Source organism: Saccopteryx leptura, chromosome 9, assembly GCF_036850995.1.
Source record: "Saccopteryx leptura isolate mSacLep1 chromosome 9, mSacLep1_pri_phased_curated, whole genome shotgun sequence".
Classification (NCBI taxonomy): Eukaryota; Metazoa; Chordata; class Mammalia; order Chiroptera; family Emballonuridae; genus Saccopteryx; species Saccopteryx leptura.
Genome location: NC_089511.1, coordinates 81891783 through 81915486, shown reverse-complemented (window position 1 = coordinate 81915486; position 23704 = coordinate 81891783). Strand labels below are relative to the sequence as shown.

Below are 23704 nucleotides of genomic sequence, written 5' to 3'. Positions count from 1 at the left end.
TTTCCTTATTTTTAATATTATATCTTAATTACTTTTATATATCTTCCACATTTTTGTTTTTTATATTTCTATATATTTTTTAATATTTTTTTTATTTATTCATTTTAGAGAGGAGAGAGAGAGAGGGAGAGAGAGAGGAGAGAGAAAGGAAGAGAGAGAGAAGGGGGAGGAGCAGGAAGCATCAACTCCCATATGTGCCTTGACCAGGCAAGCCCAGGGCTTCGAACCGGCAACCTCAGTGTTTCCAGGTCGACGCTTTATTCACTGCGCCACTACAGGCCAGGCTATTTCTATATATTTAATAACTATAACATTATATTACTACAACAGTAACTGTACCATTTTACATTCGCACCAGCTAAACATGAGTTATCCAGTTTCCCCTCATCCTGGCCAGCACTGGTGTTGTCACTACTTTTTAACTGTAACCATTTTGATGGGTGTGTAGCGAGGTATCATTGTGATTTTAATTCACATTTCCCCAATGGCTAATGATGTTGAACATATCTTCATGTGCACATACTTTTTGGTGAAATGTTTGTTCACGTCTTTTGCCCCTCAAAATGCAAATACAGTTAATCCTTGAACAACATGGGTTTGGACTGTGTGGGTCCACTTATATTATACTTGGATTTTTTCAATATACACGGTAAATGTATTTTCTATTCTTTATGATTTTCTCTTAATAACATTTTCATTTCTCTTGCTTGTTTTATCTTAAGAATATAGTATATGATACATATAATATACAAAATATGTATTAATTGACTGTTACTGGTAAAGCTTCTGGTCAACAGTAGGCTATTAGTAAACTTTTCGGGGAGTCAAAGTTATTTATAGGTGGATTATCTGTGTAGAGGATCAGCATCTCTAACCCCCATATTGTTCAAGGGTCAATGGTATCTTTTAATTTAGCAATTCACAGAGATTTACAAAGATCTGTGCAGGAAAGTTCACTGTAACATTTTTTTAGTAATAAAACAACAACAATAAAACCAAACCTGGAAACAATGTAATGACCGTTAGTAGCTATTGATTAAATAACATATTCCTCAGTATAATCAAATACTGAGCCTAACAGCATGGAATGCTTTAAAGTAGACAAAGGTTACCACTTACTTCACACAGACTGTGGCGTCTAAAACATAACAGTTCCCAGGTAGAGGTCAAGCTTCCCACACTTCTCTCTTTGCTTCTGTGCCAGGACTGGGGTCTCCTGGCCTTTTTCAGCTGTCTGGGTGGCCTGGCAGCATGCCTTCCCACTGTGCAGATTTGCACTGATGACCTCACACTGCCTGGAGAGCTTTCCCAAGAGATTGAGTGTCTCAAGGACACTCAGTTTCCTCGTTTTACCCTCTTTAGGGGAGTGTGGCTGCATTCCCACCCCGATGTTTGGCTGCTGACAGGTTTTAGGCTTCAGCTCTCACCTTTCCCCTGTGCCCCATGGTGATCATCCTGTGCTCAAGTTGGCGACCTCATGCTCAAGTTAGCAAGCCTGTGCTCAGGCAAGAAATCTTGGGGTTTAAAACCTGGGACTTCAGTGTCCCAAGTCAACACTCTATCCACTGTGCCACAACTGGTCAGGCAACCCCACCATTTTTTTAATAAAAGAAAGTGGCTACTAATAAACTCACATTAGAAGATTGGACTCTGCTCTAGCACAGTGGTCTCAAGTGAAGGCAATTTTGTACCCGAGGTAAGGTGATGTAATGCCAGTGGCTACCACCATGGCCAGGCAGGTCCACATTAGATTCGGGCAGATGGTAGAGAAAGTGTGGAGCTGGAAAGCGTTGGGCCATTCTGTTTAATAGTCTCACATTGGCAGATGAGCACACAGACAGGGGAAAATCAGTTCTCAGGCAAAGAAACAGCAAAACGGCCTCTCACAGTGGCGGGCAGGCAATCTGCGCATCTGCAATCCCCCTGAGCACAAGCACTCATAGCCTATGTAGGCCACACACATGTGTTTCCGCCAGGTGCTCACGGACTAACCAAGCAAAGCGCTTGTAGCCAGTACACCAGCGAGCAAGCCTAACACAGCTGCCCCACAGGTGACCACCATCCCCAGTTTCCCCAGGGCTTTCCTGATGTTAGCACTAATATACAGTGTACTGGAAAACTCCCCAGTCCCAGGGAAACTGGGACAGTTGGTCACCCTACTCCCAGGGAACATTGTGAACTGTCTAGAGACATTTTTGGTTGTTTAGCCGGGGTGTATGTGTGTGTGCTGCTATCAATGAGTAAGCCGAGGCCAGGAATGCTGCCAAACATCTCACAACATACAAGATAGCTCGTCACAACAAGGAATGTCCAAAATGTCAATTTTGCAAGTTCGAGAAACTCTGTTCTAGCATTTAACTATTTGAAGTGTGGCCTGTGGACTAGCAGTTTGGATAGAATGTAGAATCTGCAGGTTAGAAATTAAGAACCTCAGGCCCACCCCAGATCTAGTGACTTGGAACTGGCCAGTTAACTAGCTTCACAGGTGACTTATGCCCATTAAATTGTGAGAAGTGCCGCTCTAGTACACATGTTGTTTGTTCTTTCTGAGTACCGGCACGAACTCATGGTTTCCACAGGCACAAATAGTTCCGATTAATTATATCACTGGTTTCTCATTGAGAGCCAGTGTCACCAGCAGCCTCTCTCCCCAGTCTGTTACAAATGGCAGTGGTTCATCTTTTTTATGGCTGAGTAGTATTCCAGAGTATATATGCACCACATCTTCTTTATCCAATCATTCTCCACGGGACATTTAGGTTGTTTTCATGTCTTGATCAACATAAATAATGCTGCAATGAACATAAGGGTACCAGTAGCTTTACGAATAAATGTTTTCAGATTTGTCAGGTAGATACCTAAAAAAGGGATTGCTGGGTCATATCGTAACTCTATTCTTAATGTTTTGAGGAGTCTCTGTCCTGTTTTCCATAGTGGCTGTAACCAATTTACATTCCACTAAACAGTATATGAGAGTTTTCTTTTTCTGTACAACCTCTTCCAAGAAGACGTACAAATGGCCAACAGATATATGAAACAATGTCCAACTTCACTGGCTATTACAGAAATGTAAATCAAAACTACAATGAGAGTCCGGGCCAGATAGATCAGTTGGTTAGAGCAGTGGTCCCGGTCTTTGGGCCATTTGGTACCAGTCTGCAGAGAAAGAATAAATAACTTACATTATTTCCACTTTATTTATATTTAAGTCTGAATGATGTTTTATTTTTAAAAAATGACCAGATTCCCTCTGTTACATCAGTCTAAGACTCTCTTGACGCTTGTCTTGGTCACGTGATACATTTATCCGTCCCATCTAAAGGCCGGTCTGTGAAAATATTTTCTGACATTAAACCGGTCCGTGGTCCAAAAAGGATTGGGAGCCACTGGGTTAGAGCATCCTTCCGAAGTGCAGAGGTTGCCAGATTGATCCCTGGTCAGGGCACATACAAGAAAAGATCTATGATCCTCTTTCTTTCTCTTTCTCTCTCTCTCCTCTACTCTCCCTCTCCTTCTTTCACTAAAATCAACAACAAGAAAACCACAATGCGATATCACCTCACACCTATTAAAATAGCTATTATCAACAAGACAAGTAATAACAAGCATTGAAGATAGACTCAGCCCCAAGAAAAGATGAAATACTGCCATTTGCAACAACATGGACAGACCTTGAGAATATTATGCTAAGCAAAATAAGTCAGAAAAAGCTAAGAACCATATGATTTCATTCATATGTGGGATATAAAACTGAAACTCATAGACACAGACAACAGTATGTGGTTGCCAGAGGGAGGCAGGTGGGGGTAGTAAAGGGTGAAGGGGCCAAATATATGGTGATGGAATGATATGACTTTGAGTGGTGGGCACACAGTGTGATATACAGATTAAATATCACAGAAATGTATACTTGAAACCTATATGATCCTATTAACCAATGTCACCCCAGTAAGTTTAATTAAAAGATAATAAAACTTGGAAATGAACAGCTTACCTTTTTCGGAGCTGAAATTCAAATATTCTGAAGCCCCTTCAGATGATATATAGCAAAATTAACCTCCCATGTTGGCATCTTGCAGTAAAGATAGGGCTGGACTGGGGTCTTTGGACTTCCCTGGGGCTCCGGTGAAGGGACAGTAGCTCGAGGCTGCCCTCTCTTGTGGCATCAACCTGCCTGTCCCTTTCACAGGCACTGCATATTTGACATGCCCACATCTGCTCTTCCTCCTGTGTCTTGATTACAGGAAAAGCCACCTCCATCCATTCATGTGATTCAAGCTAGAAACCCAGCAGCCATCTTGGATTTTCTCCACCTCTACCCTCTTCATTCTATTAATGACCAAGTTTTTGAGTTTACTTTTAAATTATTTCTTACATTTCATGAGGCAGCATGATGTAGTCATTAAATACAGAGACTCTGGCGGTCTAGACAGGCACTCCCAACATTAAAATGAATTATTGTTTATAACATGCTTCCACCTCTCTTCTCCTGAGACAAGAAGGTGTTTTCTTTAGAAACACTATTGTAAATGGTATTAGATTATTAGGTTAGTCCTTAGCAGCCTGTTCAGATCATAATGCCCATGGATGATAGTTAGAACCCCTTACACTCTCTGGGGCTCTGAGGCGATTTCTGTCTCTGACCTGGGCTAGCCACCTACAACCATGAGACGAAAAGAGGACACAGAGTTTCAGCAGGTTCCAAAGTTCTGAGCATTTTTCTCAAGCTTAGCACATGGGGAGTCCCGTGGCAGCCTTGGATTGGTGTGTGTGTGTGTGTGTGTGTGTGTGTGTGTGTGTGTGTGTGTGTTGGAGAAGGGCAGTGGGAGATCTCACCTATCCTTGAGAGACTAGTTGTATGACCTTTAATGTACTTGAGCTGCCCATTGAAGGTCCACTCAGATACTCCCTATGGACAGCAGCTTGGCTGGAGCGGGATTGGCTTCATGAGTGTGTGACCTGCACAGTCGCACAGCACCTGCCTCTTGAAGTACAGCACCCTTAGCTTAATGCTCTGCTGTCACCATGATGAAACAGGTAATCATTTTTTCTGTGACAGAGTCAGAGACAGAGATAGAGGGAGGGACAGACCCGGACATACAGACAAGGGAGAGAGATGAGAAGCATCAATTCTTCATTGCGGCTCTTTAGTTGTTCACTGATAGCTTTCTCAATTGGCCTTTTGCCAATCAAAAATGGCCAGCCTGCCATTTTCATGTTTGCTGTGAGTTTCCAGCCCTTGTACAAGTTCATCTCCTTCATTCACATATTTGACAGATACGTATTGGGTACCTTTTGTGTGCTAGCACTGTTTGAGGTGCTGGGGATACAAAAATAAAGATAAAATCCCTGTCTTCATGGAGCTCACATTCTACTGAAGGAGACTGACTGGGAAGAGGGTATTAGATGTGTGTGTATGCATATATATGAAGTTCATATAAGGTGTATACAGTATATAGCAAGTATAGATAGAATATCTATTTATAGATATCTAAATATATGAAGTACAGATAGGGTGTGTGTGTGTGTGTGTGTGTGTGTGTGTGTGTGTGTGTGTGTGTGTGTGTGTGTGTGTGTGTGTGTATTATGGCCAGAATAGGCCTCACTGAAAAGTAGACTTTATTTTTTTTTTTTTTGTGAAAGAGAGAGAGAGGAAGAGAGAGAGATGAAAAGCATCAACTCAAAGCTGTGTCCCTTTAGTTGTTCACTGATTACTTCTCATATATGCCTTGACTGGGGGCGGGGAGGCTCAAGCCGGCCCAGTGACCTTGGGATCGTGTCGATGATCCCATGCTCATGCTGGTGACTCTGAACTCAAGTGGGTGAACCAGCATCTAGCCAGCAACTTCGGGACCTCTGTGTCCAAGGTCGATGCTCTATCCTCTGTGCCACTGCCTGGTCAGGTGAAAGGTAACTTTTGATAAAGGAAAAATGAGGCTGTTTTCCTAGGGTAAATGTACAGATACTGCTAAGTTGTCAAAGAAGAGCTCCTTTTTTGGTCTTAAGAGATTTATTTCGGAATGATTGGGACCACCTTCCCTTTTATGTAGTAGCTGAGGAAAATCTTTCCCACTTATAACACATTTAATTTCATCCTGTATGTAACTGATGGTATAGCCTATGTCAGGCATGGCCAACATATGGCCTGAGGGCCAGATCAGGCCCATGTAATGAGTTTAGGCGGCCTGCAATTAAGTTTTTAATATTCTCCACTACTTTAAAATCTCAGCTACTCAGAAGCAGAAGTGTCTTTGATTTTTGGAAATCGAGATATTTAAGAAGATAGTGACACGTGGAAAAGAATTCTGTGTGTGAATAATCTAGGGCTAACTTCCAATAATTGGTCGAATGGATTTGCAATACTTCTTTATTTTATTTTTTTTAAATTCCATTATAAAGATTTACAACTTTTGTACTCATCTGTACTCAATATGAACAGTTTTGACGTTTAGCGGCAATGTGAAACCCACATTCTTTTAGGTGGAGTTTGCCAGTGCGCACCCAAGGTCAAACAATTCGTTATTTTTGTGGTCAAGTGTGAATCAAGTGGCATTGTAGCAAAGACAATAGCTGCAGTTGATAGCTGAAAACATGTCCAGGCTGTTTGTAAAATGAAATAATTGTTTTGTGATATAACCCCTTCAAGCTCATTCTATTAATTAAAAACATTTTTTTTTTCTTTACAGGGATAGAGAGAGAGAGTCAGAGAGAGGGATAGATAGGGACAGACAGACAGGAACGAAGAGAGATGAGAAGCACCAATCATCAGTCTTTTGTTGCGACACCTTAGTTGTTCATTGATTGCTTTCTCATATGTGCCTTGACCGTGGGCCTTCAGCAGACCGAGTAACCCCTTGCTTGAGCCACCTTGGGTCTAAGCTGGTGAGCATTTTTTTATTTTGCTCAAGCCAGATGAGCCCGCGCTCAAGCTGGCAACCTCAGGGTCTTGAACCTGGGTCCTCGGCATCCCAGTCCAACACTCTATCCACTGCACCACCGCCTGGTCAGGCTAAATATTGTTTTAATTGATTGTGATACAGTTTGGATATTATACAGAGTATAATTATATTTTTATTAAAATAATATTGTATATTAAAAGTATTTTTTACTCTTATATTTACTCATAAACAAATTACAGACTAAAATTTTGTTTACTTAAATGAATTGTTTTTATATTTAACATTTTTTCATTTTAATATTTTGTCTGGCCTGTGAAAAAAGTTTTCTTTCTAATTTGGCCTGGAGGCAAAAACTGTTGGCCATGCCTGGCCTATGTACTGCCTTATGCTAAGTTTTGCAGGTAATAAACACAAAAAATAAATAGGGAAAGGCAACTTTTGAGAAAGACCTGAAGGAAAAGACAATCTGAAGAAATGAAGGGGTATGGGCAGACGAGAGAATTCCAGGCAGAGAAGAGAAAGAAGAAACAGGAGTTGTGAGGTGGGACTGTGTGTGGTCAGTGTGTCTGAAGTAGAGAGGCCAGCCAATACAGAGAGTGCAGGAGATGGGGAAGCAGGTCTCACAGAGTCTGCAGGTCGCAGATGGGTCCTGGGACGTTTCTGTGACTGAGATAGCAGCTGCTATTCCACGTAATCTGACTCATATTTGACTGAGATCATCCTGGCTTCTGTAATGAACATACACCGGAGAAGATCAAGGGAATGAGATGGCTGTTGTAACAATATAGGCAAAAGATAACTGTGACTTGGGCATTCAGGGTGGGTGAGTTCTGGTTTTATTTTAAATGGAAAGCCAAAAGACATAATGTAGGGTGACCAAAAAATAAAAGAGTAAAAGATGAAACCAAGAGGTCTGACCTGAGGAATTACAATAGAAGGAAGAGTGGTTCAGGAAGAACATCAGAGGTTCTATTTGAGTAAGTTGGTTGGTTTTTTTTGTTTTTTTTTTTTTTGACAGAGACAGAGAGAAAGTCAGAGAAAGGATAGATAGGGACAGACAGACAGGCAGGGAGATGAAAAATATCAATTCTTCGCTGCGGCACCTTAGTTGTTCACTGATTGCTTTCTCATATGACTTGACCAGGGGGCTCCAGCAGAGTGAGTGATCCCTTGCTCAGGCCAGCGACCTTGGGCTCAAGCTGGCGACCTCGCGGTTTTGAACCTGGGTCCTCCACATCCCAGTCTGATGCTCTATCTATTGAGCCACTGCCTGGTCAGGCTGAATAAGTTAAGTTTTGAGATGTTTATTGGTCATTCAAGCAAATGTCGAGCAGGAAGTCAAATTGAAGAAAATCTTGATTAAAGATATAAATCTGAAGTCAGTAACATAGATGATATTTGAATGACTATAAATGGAAAATAATTTTGAAAAATGTTCCAACCTTTGAGTTTTACTGACACTGGAGCTGTTTCAAAATACCTGTTGTCAGTGTTACACTCTAGGACAGGTGTAATACTCTGAGGGACCCGACTTCAACGTTTAGTAAAGTGAAGACATGAACACATGAGAAGGCTATGTTTTCACTGTCTCGTCTCAAAAAAATAAAATGATGACATAAGAAGAAAACATCTCATCAGTTTGGTCACTTATTTTAAATCCTTATTATGAGTTCATTTTATCTTATAACTAATTTTCATATGATTAGAGAATTTTTAGGGCTGTCAGAACAGGACTTGGGCTGGAGAGTCCCTGCAGATACCTACTTCCAGCCCCTCAGATCTTGGTTTTGTCCACGTAGCTCTCACCTTCAGGTTAGAGCTCTTCTGGATGGCCATTTTACGTTCACCTTCAGTTTTGAGAGAACCATCACTAGAATTATCTACCTTCTGATAACCTGGGGAGGGGATCTGGAACCAGGATGCATTTCAGGAGCACTGGTCTGCACTGTGCTGAAAAGCCTAGCAATTTATCTCCTGTGAAGTTCCAGCATTCCTATCCATCTGGTCAGGTGGGTCAGCAGAAGGTGTCTGTTGAGGCATTCCTGGAATTTCAATGGATGTATCTGGCAGGCATTCCTGTTCCGAGGCCTCCTTTTCGAGGAGTTTTGTCTTCTCCTGCTTGAATTTGGTCTTTGTGGAACTAGCTACAGCTCTCGGTGGCTACATAGAAAACAAAAAAGCAGATAAGTCCTTAGCAGAGACTAAAGCACACTTGGTATGGCAATATTTCCACTTTCACGCTTAAGACTAAGAACCAAATGAAAACAGACTTGTTTCAGCAAAACATAAAACAAAAGTCTGACAGGTCAAGATGGTTCAGCAATTATTTAACTGCCTGCCAGAATGACACTAGGCACCTACAGAGGGGAACACAGTCTCGCTGCCACAAAGCCTCACCTGCAGTGCTCAGCACACAGTAATTATTAGACATGGGAAAGGGGACAATGTGGACAATAATCTAAAGAAAAAGAACTTAATTGTAACAGACCTCAATATGACACAGATGGTGGAATTAGCAGATAAGGACTTAAAACAGCTATTAAAATATTTTCAAAAATTTAAAGGAGAAAAACGAACACAATGAGTGAAAAGACAGGGTATGTATCAGCAGAGAAAATGGAAATTATAGAAAGGAACCAGATAGAAATTCTAGAATTGAAAAGAACAATATTCAAAATGAAATAAATTATTAAATCCCTAAATAGAATGTCAGAGGTTGCAGAAGAAAAGGGGCAGTAAACTTGGGACACAGCTCAAAAGAAATCATCCAAACTGAGGCACAAAGAAAAAAAGATTGAAAACAAAATGGACAGTCTCATTGACCTATGAGACAATAACTAACAGTCTAACACAGGGGTTGAGAACCTTTTTGGCTGAGAGAGCAATGAACGCCACATATTTTAAAATGTAATTCCGCGAGAGCCATATAATATGTTTAACACTAAATACAAGTAAATGTGTGCATATTATGTAAGACCAACACTTTTAAAGTACAATAAGTCTCTGAATTCTTTTTAATAACGTTGTTATGCTGTTTCTAACCAATGATGAATAAAGTACTTCTTACCATTAATGCAACTTCTGGTGCTGCATGGTTTTGCTGATGACTTTGTAGTCTGGTTGATACGTGGTGAGGTTAAGCTTCATGCAGGCGTTGAAACTTCCATCCGTTAAATGTGATCGTAGATTGGTCTTAACGTTCTTTAGATGTGAGAAAGACTGCTCACATGCATACGTAGAGCCAAACATTGTCAGTACAGCAATACTCACATGCTGCAGTGTGTGGTATGTGACGAGAAGCATGTTCCAGGTTTTGGCAATCAGCTGGTCCATGGGTTGAAGTTTTTCATTTCTCCCCACTTGTGTTTGCTCGCCAACTCTGCTTGCTGTCCTGCAAGTCTTTCCAAATCTTCATTCAGTGACTTGAACTTATTCACTCACATGTCTAAGGCCTTCAGGTCAGCAGCTTGTAGCTCAAAATCTCTGATGGAGACACTGGGGATGTAACTCAGGTCGGCGCTGTCCACTGCACACTCCTGTGGATGGGTGATGAACTTAAAAAGATGAGTGTGCTCACAAAATTCTCCAAAGCGTGCTTTGAATGACTGCAGGAGATTAGATGTGAAGCCTGCTAGCTGCTGGAGATCAAGATGTTGAGCAGGGTCACTTGCTGTGCATGCATCTTTAAACTCACCCAGTTTTTCAAAGTGTAGTAAACAACCTGTTTCAAAGTCTGTGATGAAGAGTTCCAGCTTGTTTTCAAATGCAAACACTGCTAGTTGAAGGGATAGGACTGTATTTCCAACACCTTGCATTTTCACATTGAGCTGGTTCAGATGTTCAGTCATGTCCACGAGATAGTAGAACTTCAGGAGCCACTCAGTGTTAGCTAACTCAGGATGCTCGATATTTTTCATTTCAAAAAAAGTCGGATTTCGCTCAGACAAGCCGTGAAATGGCTGAGCACCTTCCCTCTTTTTTTTTTTTTTTTTTTTTTTTTTTTGCATTTTTCTGAAGCTGGAAACAGGGAGAGACAGTCTGACAGACTCCCGCATGCGCCTGACCGGGATCCACCCGGCACGCCCACCAGGGGGCGACGCTCTGCCCACCAGGGGGTGATGATCTGCCCATCCTGGGCGTCGCCATGTTGCGACGAGAGCCACTCTAGCGCCTGAGGCAGAGGCCACAGAGCCATCCCCAGCGCCCAGGCCATTTTTGCTCCAATGGAGCCTTGGCTGCGGGAGGGGAAGAGAGAGACAGAGAGGAAGGCGCGGCGGAGGGGTGGAGAAGCAAATGAGCGCTTCTCCTATGTGCCCTGGCCGGGAATCGAACCTGGGTCCTCCACACGCTAGGCTGACGCTCTACTGCTGAGCCAACCGGCCAGGGCCGCACCTTCCCTCTTGACAACCAATGCACACTGCTATGCAGAAGCAGACCAGGATAATTATTCCCAACTTCATCCAGCAGTTTTAAACTGACGATCATTTAAAGCTCAGGGAACCATAAAGTTGACCACCTCAATGACCAGCGACATCACCTCACCAAGCTGCTCGCCACACATCTGAACACCAAGCACCTCCTGATGTAGGATGCAGTGAAAACTTAGGATGGGTCTCTTTTCATGTTCACGAAGAAGCGCTACGAATCCTCTGTTTTTCCCCACCATGCATGGAGCACCATCAGTACACACCGAAATAAGTTTATCCATTGGTAGATTTTTTCCTTTAGTGAACTCAGTGAAAGACTTGAAAAAATCCTCCCCTCTTGTTGTCTCTTTCACAGGCAAAACAGCAAGACTTTCCTCACATAGTGTGTCACTGACAGCATACCTTGCAATCACGCTGAACTGGGATAAATGGCTTATGTCTGTTGACTCATCTAAAGTGAGAGAAAAGAATGGTGCTGCATTTATGTCCTTCACTTGTGTTTCCTCAATTTGATTTGCCATCATGATGGTACAATCGTGAACAGTTCTTGCTGACAGAGGCATGTCTTTTATTCGTTCGATTATCTAGTCTTTATCTGAAAAGTTGTCAAGTTCATTGGCAACATCAAGCATGAACATTTGGCATACTCCCCATCTGTGAATGGCTTTCCGTTTCTCACAATTGCTAAAGCACCAGCAAAGCTAGCCGAATTCCAGTCACCTTGTTGGGTCCAAACAGAGTTGCTGCTGACTAGCTTGCACTCTGCACAGTAGGTCTTGACATGCTTTCTTCCTGCTGTCCCCTGCTGGATATTTCGATGCAAATGTAGTATGGCATGTGTCGAAGTGCCGCTTTATATTTGACCATTTCATCAATGCAATTTTACCATTGCATATTAGACACATTGCAGAACCTGCTCTCTGCACAAAGGCCTCTGAATTCCTGCTGAAAAGTACGATACTCCTCAACCTTTTTTCTTTTAGCAATCTTCTTCGTCAGTAGGGTTTCTGCAATTAGCTAGATGACTACTTGATTAAGAGCAGGGAAGTTTACTTCCTGACCTCACAATGACCCGTGTACATTATGCATTATCCAATAAAAATTTGATGTTGTTCCAGAGGATAGCTGTGATTGGCTCCAGCCACCCTCAACTATGAACATGAGTGGTAGAAAATGAATGGATTGTAATACATGAGAATGTTTTATATTTTTAACGTTATTATTATTTATTTATTTATTTATTTGTATTTTTCCAAAGCTGGAAATGGGGAGAGACAGTCAGACAGACTCCCGCATGCGCCCGACCGGGATCCACCCGGCATGCCCACCAGGGGGCGATGCTCTGCCCCTCCGGGGTGTCGCTCTGTTGCGACCAGAGCCACTCTAGTGCCTGGGGCAGAGGCCAAGGAGCCGTCCCCAGCGCCCGGGCCATCTTTGCTCCAATGGAGCCTCGCTGCAGGAGGGGAAGAGAGAGACAGAGAGGAAGGAGAGGGGAAGGGGTGGAGAAGCAGATGGGCGCCTCTCCTGTGTGCCCTGGCTGGGAATCGAACCCGGGACCCCTTGCACGCCAGGCCGACGCTCTACCACTGAGCCAACTGGCTATTATTTTTTTAATTAAAGATTTGTCTGCGAGCCAGATGTAGCCATCAAAAGAGCCACATCTGGCTCACGAGCCATAGGTTCCCGACCCGTGCTTTAAGACATTAAGGAAAATCTTGCAGAGCTTTTAGTATGTGTGTATAAGCCAATCAGTTTAATCAGCATGTCTGCTGAAACTTTATGCAATCCATCCAGAGTCTGTTTAAGATTAGGTTTTTACAGCACTTATGACACAAAATTTGTAGGTGATCTGTAGCAGGGAATAGTCTGCAACTCACCTCAGTCACCAAGAAACCAGAATTTAGAATCTTGTCTTATTTGATGTACCCCCACCTCTTTGCCCTTTAATGATAGTTACAAAGATGTCAGATATCAAGCTCTTTAAATTTATACTAGCAGAGTAACTTGCACTTGAATGACATGGCTCTCCTTGGCCAAGGAAGCAATACATTCAGCTTTGTTTTAGATCACTGTTGGGTTCTCTTTGTTATTCTCACAAAGGGAATCAATTTTCATAACTACAACTTGCATATGAACTCTTTCCTAAAACTGAGAACTCAGAGCTCCCCTTACAATCACTTTTGTCTCACCTTGGCCAAATACAGGGGTTCCTCAGGTTACGACAGTCTCGACATACAACATTTCAAGTTTGTGACACTCACTCCCATATAAACTTTAAACAATTGAGACGGGAGTGTTTCAGCTTATGCTAATAGCATCATACTTACGACTACCTGAGTGAACTAGTTTGGTTGTGTGCAGTGGGGGAATACGCAGTAACGCGGCATGTGAGTGAGGGGTTGGCGTCCCCCAGTACACTTACCTACGCTATTTTGGACTGTTAAAAGCACAAGTGTTCTATTTTTGTTGCTTTGTTTGGTGATGTTTTGGCCCTTATCATGGCTCCTATATTTATGTCCTTTTCCTTTTTCTGTGGCTCAGTTTTGTTTTTATGTTCTAAATGATTATTTTACAACTGTGTTAGGATAGGTGACTTAGGCTAGGGTGTGTTTCAACTTACACCAAAATTCGTGTTCTGTCATTGGCATAAGAATGGAACTGTGTCATAACCTGAGGACCCCCATAATAGCATACATATTATTCATCTAAATCTTGCTAGGAAATATTATTACAAGGCATGATTCCTTGAGTGCAACACAAAGGGATAATCCAAAGTATTGATGTAAGCAAAGTTTTCCTTAATAAAGGCACTATAAAAGCAGGATGGGGTTTGGGGAGTCTTTCTATTAACAGTGAAGCATGTAGTTAGAAAAAGATTTGAGGCCCTGGCCAGTTGGCTCAGTAGTAGAGCATTGGCCCAGTGTGTAGAAGTCCTGGGTTCAGTTCCTGGTCAGGGCACAAAGGAGAAGCAACCATCTGCTTTTCTACCCCTCCCGCTCCCTTGCTCTCTCTCTCTCTCTCTCTCTCTCTCTCTCTCTCGCTGTTATCCTCCTGCAGCCACAGTTCAAGCAAGTTGGCCCCAGGTGCTAAGGATAGCTCCATGGCCTTGCCTCAGGTGCTAAAATAGTTCGGTTGCTGAGCAACAGAGCAATGACCCCAGATGGGCAGAGCACTGTTCAGTAGAGGGCTTGCCAGGTGGATCCTGGCTGGGGCGCCTGCTAGAGTCTGTCTCTCTGCCTCCCTGCCTCTCACTTAATAATAAATAACATTTAAAAATTTTTTTAAAAAGGGTATTTGAGTAGACAGTAAGGTGATGCAAACTTGTGCCTAATGATCTCACCTCTACTATCTCCTAACAACTGTTCTAAGAATATTCCGGTGGAAGGGCTCACTTAGACTATTGTGTAACAACAGTATAAAATCATCTTCATTTTGATTTATTTATGAAACATCCAGACTTTAAAAAAAAATCTATTAATTGTTTATGAGAAAAGCTGAGCATATTCGTATAAATGTAAATAAGCCTAATATTTTCACCAAAGTGGTCTTTGGGAACTAGCAATAGCTAGTTAATTATAAAAGAGTGCATTTAATGCACGAGATATAGTGATAGTTACAAAGATGTCAGATATCAAGCCAGTAAGTCAATTTCCTATATGGATATCATGTACATTGTAGAAAATACAGAATAATATATTTTCCAGAAGATTGTGGCAAAAATTATGGAGATGAAGATATGCTTGTTAGATGAATGAATACTGTTATTTCCAACTATTCAAAGTTATTATACACATGATAATAGCATTACAGAGGTGGCATTTGTGGCTGTCGCTTGACACATAAAATAAATAGCATACAACAAAAAGATACTTTTAAGTAAATAGTATAGCGTAAATAAAATAATGTATCTGAAGTATATGAAAACCATATTTTGCTTCTGAAAAATATTGAATAATTTTTGAAAAGGGCTCAAAGGATCCTGAATAAAAATATATTCTAAGTGACATATTAGATTTTTAAAAAATTTGATTTTTAAAACCACTAACATCTAAGGTATTTCCTAAAATCTAAAATGGAACTGATTTACTTATTTTTAATTTTTCTTTTCTTTTCCAAGTGAGAGGAGGGGAGATAAAGAGACAAACTCCCACATGCGACCAGACCGAGATCCACCCAGCAGCCCCCGTCTGGGGCTGATGATGCTCTGCCCATCTGGGGCCATGCTCCCAACCAAGCTATTTTTAGTGCCTGACGTGGAGGCTCCACGGAACCATCCTTATCACCTGGGGCTGATGCACTTGAACCAACTGGGCCAAGGCTGTGGGAGAAGATGAGAGAGAGAGAGAGAAAGAGAAAGAGAAGGCAGAGGGGAGAGGTGGAGAAGCAGATGGCTGCTTCCCTGGTGTGGCTTGACTGGGAATTGAACCCAAGACATCCACACACTGGCTGATGCTCTACCACTGAGCCAACTGGCCAGGGACCTGGAATTGCCTTTAAGCAATTTCTTTTCTCATTGACAAGAATTATTGTCAATAAGGTTGGTTTACATATAAACACAGAGGAAAAAGTGAGCTAATGGGGGCCTCAGTATGCTTTGCACTGTGGCCAGGCTCACTGTGGATTTCCTGGTATCTATCATGGACGTGTGTGGTCAATGCTGAGCTCAGCCTCCTCCCTACCTGGTGAGACTTTCCACACTCCTATTGAATTTGATACTCTTCTTGCTTCAGCATTTCTGTCATTTTGGCTTCCTTGAGGCTATTATCGTATTCTTCCTCCAGCTGGGCCTTCTCCTGCCTATCCTGGGGTGCTGTGACAGAGATGAATCCGATCAGTCCCTGAGAAGCACATACAAAGGGGCCCTCTGGCCCTGGGATTAGCCTCAGGCCCTCCGCCCTCCAGAGTCTGCTCATACAAAGGGGCCCTCTGGCCCTGGGATTAGCCTCAGGCCCTCCGCCCTCCAGAGTCTGCTCCTACAAAGGGGCCCTCTGGCCCTGGGATTAGCCTCAGGCCCTCCGCCCTCCAGAGTCTGCTCCTACAAAGGGGCCCTCTGGCCCTGGGATTAGCCTCAGGCCCCTCCGCCCTCCAGAGTCTGCTCCTGCAATCCACGTAGCCTGCTAGTATCTCCAAACCCACCACTCCTCACCCCTGTGAGATGGATTCCTCCTTTTTTAAAAATTTTTATTTTATTGATTTTAGAGAGAAGAAAGGAAAGAGAGAGAGAGAGAGAGAGAGAGAGAGAGAGAGAGAGGAACATTGCTGTGTTCCTGCATGTGCCCTGACCGGAGACTGGACTGATAACCTCTGCACTTTGAGATAATGCTCTAACCAACTGAGCTATACAGCAAAGGCTGGATTCCTTCTTCAGTCTCACTAGACTTCCTGTGCTTCTAGGATACCTGGGCCTAAGCCACCCCCCACCCCACCATGCTGAATAAACCACAAATGCCCCAGGCCAGCTCCAGAATTCAGCCTTGGATTTCAAATTACTCTGGGAAAGCTGGAAAGCCCTCCCCAAGCTGACCCAGGGCGCGCACCACACACACACACACACACACACACACACACACACATACCTCTTCTTCTGCTTTAGTGATTTGCCTGTAATGGTAAAGCCAGTGAGCCAGGTACTCTATAGGGTCACTGGGCCGAACCTCTGCCACCTCTGCCAGTGCCTGGGCGAGGCAATTTCCAAAGTACCTCTTCAGGTAATCAGTTTCCATCCTGTGGACTTGGTGCATCAGAAGAGTTACGCTATTTTGCAAATCTAATTTGATTTTAAAAAATAGACACATTCTAACCAATAAGGATTCACTTCAGGATAGGAGATGTTTCTGGATCCCACCCTTCCCTAAAGAATCAATAAATACACATATGCCAATAACTCTTACATTCAAATGGACTTTTTCCTAAAGCTCTCCTAGGTCAGACAATAAGTCCTAGAAGTGCAGGCATGACATCCACTTGGATTGGAGGTTAAGGGTGGCTCAGGCCTCCCTTACCCACATATTTCTATCTTTGAGTGGAGAGGAAATAACTGAGCAACCATGGGTTCAGAGAGAGGCTCTGAACACCCAACAAGCTGTGCTATTGTGAGGTTGGTAGCAACAGTCATCTATGACATAGGTAAGACAGGCTTGCTTATTTCACAAGGGGCCACTGAGAAGCCCTGGCGAGAAGAGAGAGGGAAAATGCCAGGCATTGTCACTACTGCTGAGCAGTGGCTCTGCCAGCACTTAACACAATAATATTCCATTCTCTATATTTTAAGCAACAAATTACTTTAGGTTGAGCTGATGTTCCTGGATTTGCTATCAATCAGATTTCAAGAGCTGGGCAGTCTAGCCTGAGTTAGGCCCCAGTGAGAAGTGGTGTAGTGCAGCGGCACAATTTCAGACTCCAGGAGCGACGGACCAAGTTCCAGTACAGTTTCTGCCACTTATGAGCTGTGTGGCCTTCAGCAAGTCACCCGTCTCTGTGAGCCTTGGTTTTCTCATCTGTAAAACAGAGTAACAAAGGTATGTGCCTCATGATTGTGAGAATTAAAGGCAATAATGACATATAAAGTGCTAAGCCTGGCACATCATGTTTAATAAACATTAGTCATTCTGGTGGAAGACTGTGATGTAAAATGGCATAAAATCTGGCCTGTTCCTGACCAACTCCATCTTCCTGAAGTTTACATGTTTTAACTACATAAGAGTTAATAATAAAGTGACTAATAAAGGCTTCGATCCAGGCTAAACATTTTCTGGAGGCATATTTTCAATTTAAGGAAGGAGAGATAGATACATAGATATGAATATAAAAAATACACATTTCATAGCTCTTCTCACTGCAAAGGCCTAGAAGCAAGAACACTTCAGTAGCAATAAGCCCACTGAGCACACAGAACTTGTCTAAACAGCTGTCACCACTTAAAAAGAATCAGAGCTCCTTGGAGAAATGGCTAATTCCAAGGCTGAATCTAATAAACGTGGAACATTTTGTTGTCCCAGGAAGAAAATGTTGAAAAATAAGATGGTTGAGGACACAGGAGGCAGCTTGAAGGAGATGCTACTGGCCAAATCAGGGGCAATTTAATCATCAAAATACCTAATGACTGTAATGGATTATAACCAATTGAGTAAAATAAGAATCCATGATTCTGTATAAAAATAAATAAGTGAATGGGAGGACAGCAAGTAGAATGCCAACTAATAAATATGGAAAGAATGATGGAGTTTTAAAAAATATCACCATTGTCTAACCATCGTAATGTAACTGATTCAAGGCAGAATCATCAATGAATACTAAAATTCGGTGAATATTTGACAAAGAATAGGATATTTATATAGTTTCAAAGTTTCTCACTACAAATTACATATTAAGCCCTAGACGGTTGGCTCAGTGGTAGAGCATCAGCCCGGCATGTGGAAGTCCCAGGTTCGATTCCCTGCCAGGGCACACAGGAGAAGTGCCCATCTGCTTCTCCACCTCTCCCCCTCCCTTTTCTCTCTATCTCTCTCTTCCCCTCCTGCAGCCAAGGCTCCATTAGAGCAAAGTTGGCCCAGGCGCTGAAGACGGCTCCATGGCCTCCGTCTCAGGCACTAGAATGGCTCCGGTTGCAACGGAGCATTGCCCCCTAGTGGGCATGCCAGGTGGATCCCGGTCGGGTGCATGTGAGAGCCTGTCTCTCTGCCTCCCTGCTTCTCACTTCAGAAAAATACAAAAAAAAAAAAAAAATTACATATTAAGTTCAATAGGAAATACAGACACTTGACGGTGCTAAAACCTGGCCAATGCAACCTTAACCAAGTGAGTAAAGTAAAAATCACCAATAAGGAACAGTGACATCACATGTGTCCTGATGTAATACACTTCTTAGTGGGGTATAATACATTTTTGTGGATTCCTGCCCCAAATGCGAAACTTGAACCTGACTGAGGAAACATCAAACAAAGCCAAACTGAGAGAGGCTACAACTGACTGAACTCTAATGAAAGTCAAAAAAAGATGAGGAACCACACTCCACATCAGACGAAGCCAAAAAGGCATAACTATTACATGATCTTGGATTGGATCTGGAGTGGGAAAAGAAAATTTCTATAAAGGACGTTATTAGGAAAACTGGATAAACTAAATGTGAATTGTAGACTATATAATAGAATTGCATCAAGGTCAAATTTCCTGGTTTTGTAATTGAAATATGAGTGAGAAAATGTCCTTGTTTTTAGGAAGTACACAGTGTGGTAGGGCTGAATAATGGCTCCCGATGGTGTCCAAGTCCTAATACCTGGAACCTACACAATATGTCACCTTATACGGCAAAGACTCTGCAGGTATGATTAAAGATTTTGATTTGGGAAGATTATCTGGATTATCCAGGCAGGCACAGTGTAACCACAGAGTCTTTACAGGAGGGCCATAGTATGGTCAGATAGGATGTGATGATGAAAGGAGAGGGAGAAAAGCTGACATGAATCAGGACCATGAGCCAAGGAACGTGGGTAGCCTCCAGAAGCAGGAAGAGGCAAGGACACGATTCTCTAAAGCCTCCAGAGGGAACCAGTCCTGCCCACGCTTTGTTTTTAGCCCTGTAAGACTCAATTTGGATTTCTGACTTCAAAAACTGTAAAATAAATGTGTTTGAAGTTTGGTGTATTCAGAATGAGTCACTCCAAGATGTGCCTCTATGATATGTGAATTGTTCTGAGCTAAAGGCAGCTAAGATCCTTTGGGCTCAAGACAGAATATTCTGTGCCCCTACCTACACACTACCTAGGAAAATTTGAATCAGGAGCTTTGTCCAAAATAAGAGATTATCAGAGATAACATTTTTAACCTATGCATAGGGAAGGGAAAACTTCTAATTACGGAACATCTGCTTTCCTTAGTGCCCTTCAATTACCTTCTGAAGTCTAAAAGGTGATCCTTAGATCAGAATGCCATATAAAGCTCATTTTCCCTGTCTTTCAACCTCTCACATATGTGGGATTTGACTCTCTCATGTATGCAGGATTCCCATACATATGTAATTAAATTTGGTCATTTCCTTTTTTAATCTATATTACGTTTAATTAATTATTAGACCAGCTGAAAGAACCTTGAGGGTAAAGTTTCCTTCCCCTTCCCCACCATGAGTAGTGGTGGAGGATGGTAATGGGGGTGTGCATTGTCTTGTTCTGCCAACCTGTGGCCCACCTGAACCAATGCACCTGGATAAACTATCTTCTTTTTTTAAAAATTCATTTTAGAGAAAAGGGAGGGGGGTGAGAAGAGAAGCAGGAAGCAAAGACTCCCATATGTGACCAGGCAAGCCCAGGGTTTCGAGCCAGTGACCTCAGCGTTCCAGGTCGACACTTTATCCACTGTGCCACCACAGGTCAGGCTGGATAACCTATCTTCTGCACCCCATCTACTCAAGGGTGGTCCATGATCAGCAGCACTGCATCACCTGGGGGTTGGCTGAAATGCAGATTTTCAGGTCCCACCCTAGGCCTATAGACTAAGTCTACAGTTTAACAAAACCCTCAGGTGATTTGCAGTTACAAACTTACTTTGCCTTTATCACTGTAGAACTGCCCTTTCCGAAAGGTAGAATCGTCACTTTTGCATTGCCAGAGTATCTCTCCACCCCCAGTCCTTGGGTGGCTGCCACACTGTGTGTGTGGCAAACCCTTTCTGAAGAAAGCATATGCTCCAATTTGCACATTTTTCAACAATGGTTTCAATAAAATATTGTTGACTTGTTGCAAAGACAGTTGAGCCACAATGAAGAACCACATGTGAGGCTTGGAGAAGGAGGGGGCAAAGGGATGCCTTTTATAGCCCACTCCACAGCAACTCAGGGCACATTCACCACTGGGGACGGAGGTATTCTTCAGAGTTTCCCAGAGCCCCTGGAGGGTCTGCTTACACTGGCCCCTCTTGCCCACGGACTTGCACTATATAAGCAGATCAATAAGCATGGAGATTGTCTTTGTTCATAATCTATTCACAGTAGGCACACAGCAAGGCACACAGTAGGTGCTCAGTAAATAGTTCATGACTTAAACAGCTAGGGCTCTGATGCTTGTGAGCCCAAGCAAAAGCTTATGCTTGACCTGTGCTGATGCAGTGGATAAAGCATGGAACTAGAATGCTGAGGTCCTCTCCCCGCTTCAAAACCCTAGGCTTGCCCAGTTAAGCAAGGCACATACCAGAAGCAACCACTACAAGCGGGGCTTCTGCCTCACTTCTCTGTCTCCTCTCTCTATCAATAAATAAAATCTTTTAAACACACACACACACACACACACACACACACACACACACACACACACTCATGCTTTCTTCCACCTGTCAGTGCCCACTCTGACACTTATGACCCGAGCGCTGCCCTACACATGAATTAAAATAGAGCATAGGAAATTCTAACAGAGTACTGTACACAAAACTAAGCCAGGGAAGCGGGCAATGGCTTTGGCCTGCTGAGGGGCTGGACGGCTTCCCGGAGGTAGGGGCACCTGACCTGATTCTGAAAGGAACCAGGCAGAGATCGCCAGGAAACGCAAAGGTGCTAAATAGTGAAAACATAGGGCCATGGAGTTTGAAGCGATTGCCTCCTCTGGCCAGGGATCTTGATGGTGGTGGGTGTCCAGAGGCTCCTCCCGTGACCCCGCTGACCCTTTATTTCTCCCAGGACGCGCGGGCCTACCCGCCCGCAAATTTCTCTCTTCTGCATCCCCCTGCCCTCGCACCCTGTAGGTTGCAAGTCGGCTCTTTCCTCGCAGCCCCTCCTCTCGGCCACGCGTTCTCTCTCTCGCCGCCACGCACGGTCCACTCACCTGACGGTGCCATTTGCTGTTTGCTTCCTCTTCTTTCGCACCGGAGCGCGCCTGCTCGTTGCCTAGCGACGGGACGCGACTCGCGGGCGGAGGGTTGGCGCGTGCGCCGGGTGTGCGCACGCAAAGAGCAGGCGCGGTTTGGGATACCGGCTGCTCGGGCTTGGCTGGGGTCGGCCCCGGTTTCGGGCTGTTGATCTTAGAGCGGTGTGGGGGGTCAGGCGACGCCCAGGCTCTCCGAGCCCCGCGAGGGTTATTTCAGCGTCTGGGCTCGGTAGGCGCCTCTGGGGCGAGCTCCCTCCTCCTCCTCCTCCTCCTCCTCTTCCTCCTCCAAGGTGACCGGCAGCGGGGACACTCGGCAGAACCGGGATGGGAAAGGAGCCAAGCGCCCAGAGTCAGGGGTTGCTAGGTGAAACACGGGACGCCCAGTTAAACGTGCATTTCAGAAAATAAGGAATAACTTTTAGGACAAGTATAGTATAGTAAATATTCCTTATTTACCTGAAATTCAAGTTTAACTGGGTTTCTGTTTTTATTTGCTAAACCGGGCAACCGTGCTGGTATCCCCTCCTTTCCCACTCCGTCCGCCGGCTTTCTCCCAGGCTTGGGCAAGGGACCTCTCTTTATTTCTTGTAACAACTCCAGGCTTGAGGCAGCTGATTCTGTGTAAAGGGGCTTTCTTATAGGAAAAAGAACATTCCCTACAACAGCCTTCGTGAGATGGGTATTACAGCGGTTTTATGGACAGGAAACGTGTCAGGCAAGGAAACAAGCCTCACCTGGGACCTCCCATAATGCGGTACCCATAGATCTGAGACTGACCCTCGAGGGGGCCCTACACTTAAGAGGACAGAGGTTTCTCTCTGAAGGACCACGGTCCCCTTCCCGTGTGTTATCTTCAAGAAACAGCAGCAAGAATCTGTAACACGCCCCCCCCCCCATTTAAATCTTAGTCCAATTCAAATAATATTGAGTTGTCAATGTTATTTTTTGTCTTTAGAGCATATCCCATTGAAGAAGTACAGTGAACATACCGTGTTCCAAACTCGGTTGTAATTCTTTTCTCTTTGTGTTAAGACACCAATAAGAGCTTAATAAGGAATCAGGTTCATTTGTGGCATCTTTTAGAGTTTTAGTTTACCTACACACACATACACATTCCTTTCCCCACTGCTGTTGCTAATACAAAAGATGGCATACTAGATACAATTTCTACACCATGCTTTTTTTCACTTCACACTATGTCCTAAAGATAGTTTAGAGATCTTCCTCATTCCCTTTTATATCTGCACAGTCACCCACTATGTTGCTGCATCTCATCAATCCCTTAATGATGAACATTTGGATGAGACTCCAGTTTGGGTACTCTAAGTACTGGTGCAAAATAACCATATGCTTTATTTGACCTCATATTTCTGTGAGATAGGATTCCAGAAGTGAGATTGTCAAAGGGTAAATACATACGTAATTTTCTAGATATTGCTAAATTCCTCTCTGTAGGGCTTATATCATTTTGTACTTTCACCACCATAATATGAGAGAGAATATTAGGATCTACAGATGAATCTCAGGA

General features: G+C 43.4%; 1 protein-coding gene across 1 annotated transcript; it reads right to left on the bottom strand.

Annotated features, from left to right (window-relative positions):
* Positions 1-8533: 8533 nt before the first annotated feature.
* Positions 8534-17571, bottom strand: DYDC2 (DPY30 domain containing 2). The gene is given in 4 exon segments (XM_066348723.1): positions 8534-8839; positions 8841-9059; positions 16006-16128; positions 16903-17571. Coding segments are annotated over 4 exon segments (621 nt in total). The 5' UTR covers positions 17122-17571; the 3' UTR covers positions 8534-8779.
* Between the last annotated feature and the right edge of the window lie 6133 nt (positions 17572-23704).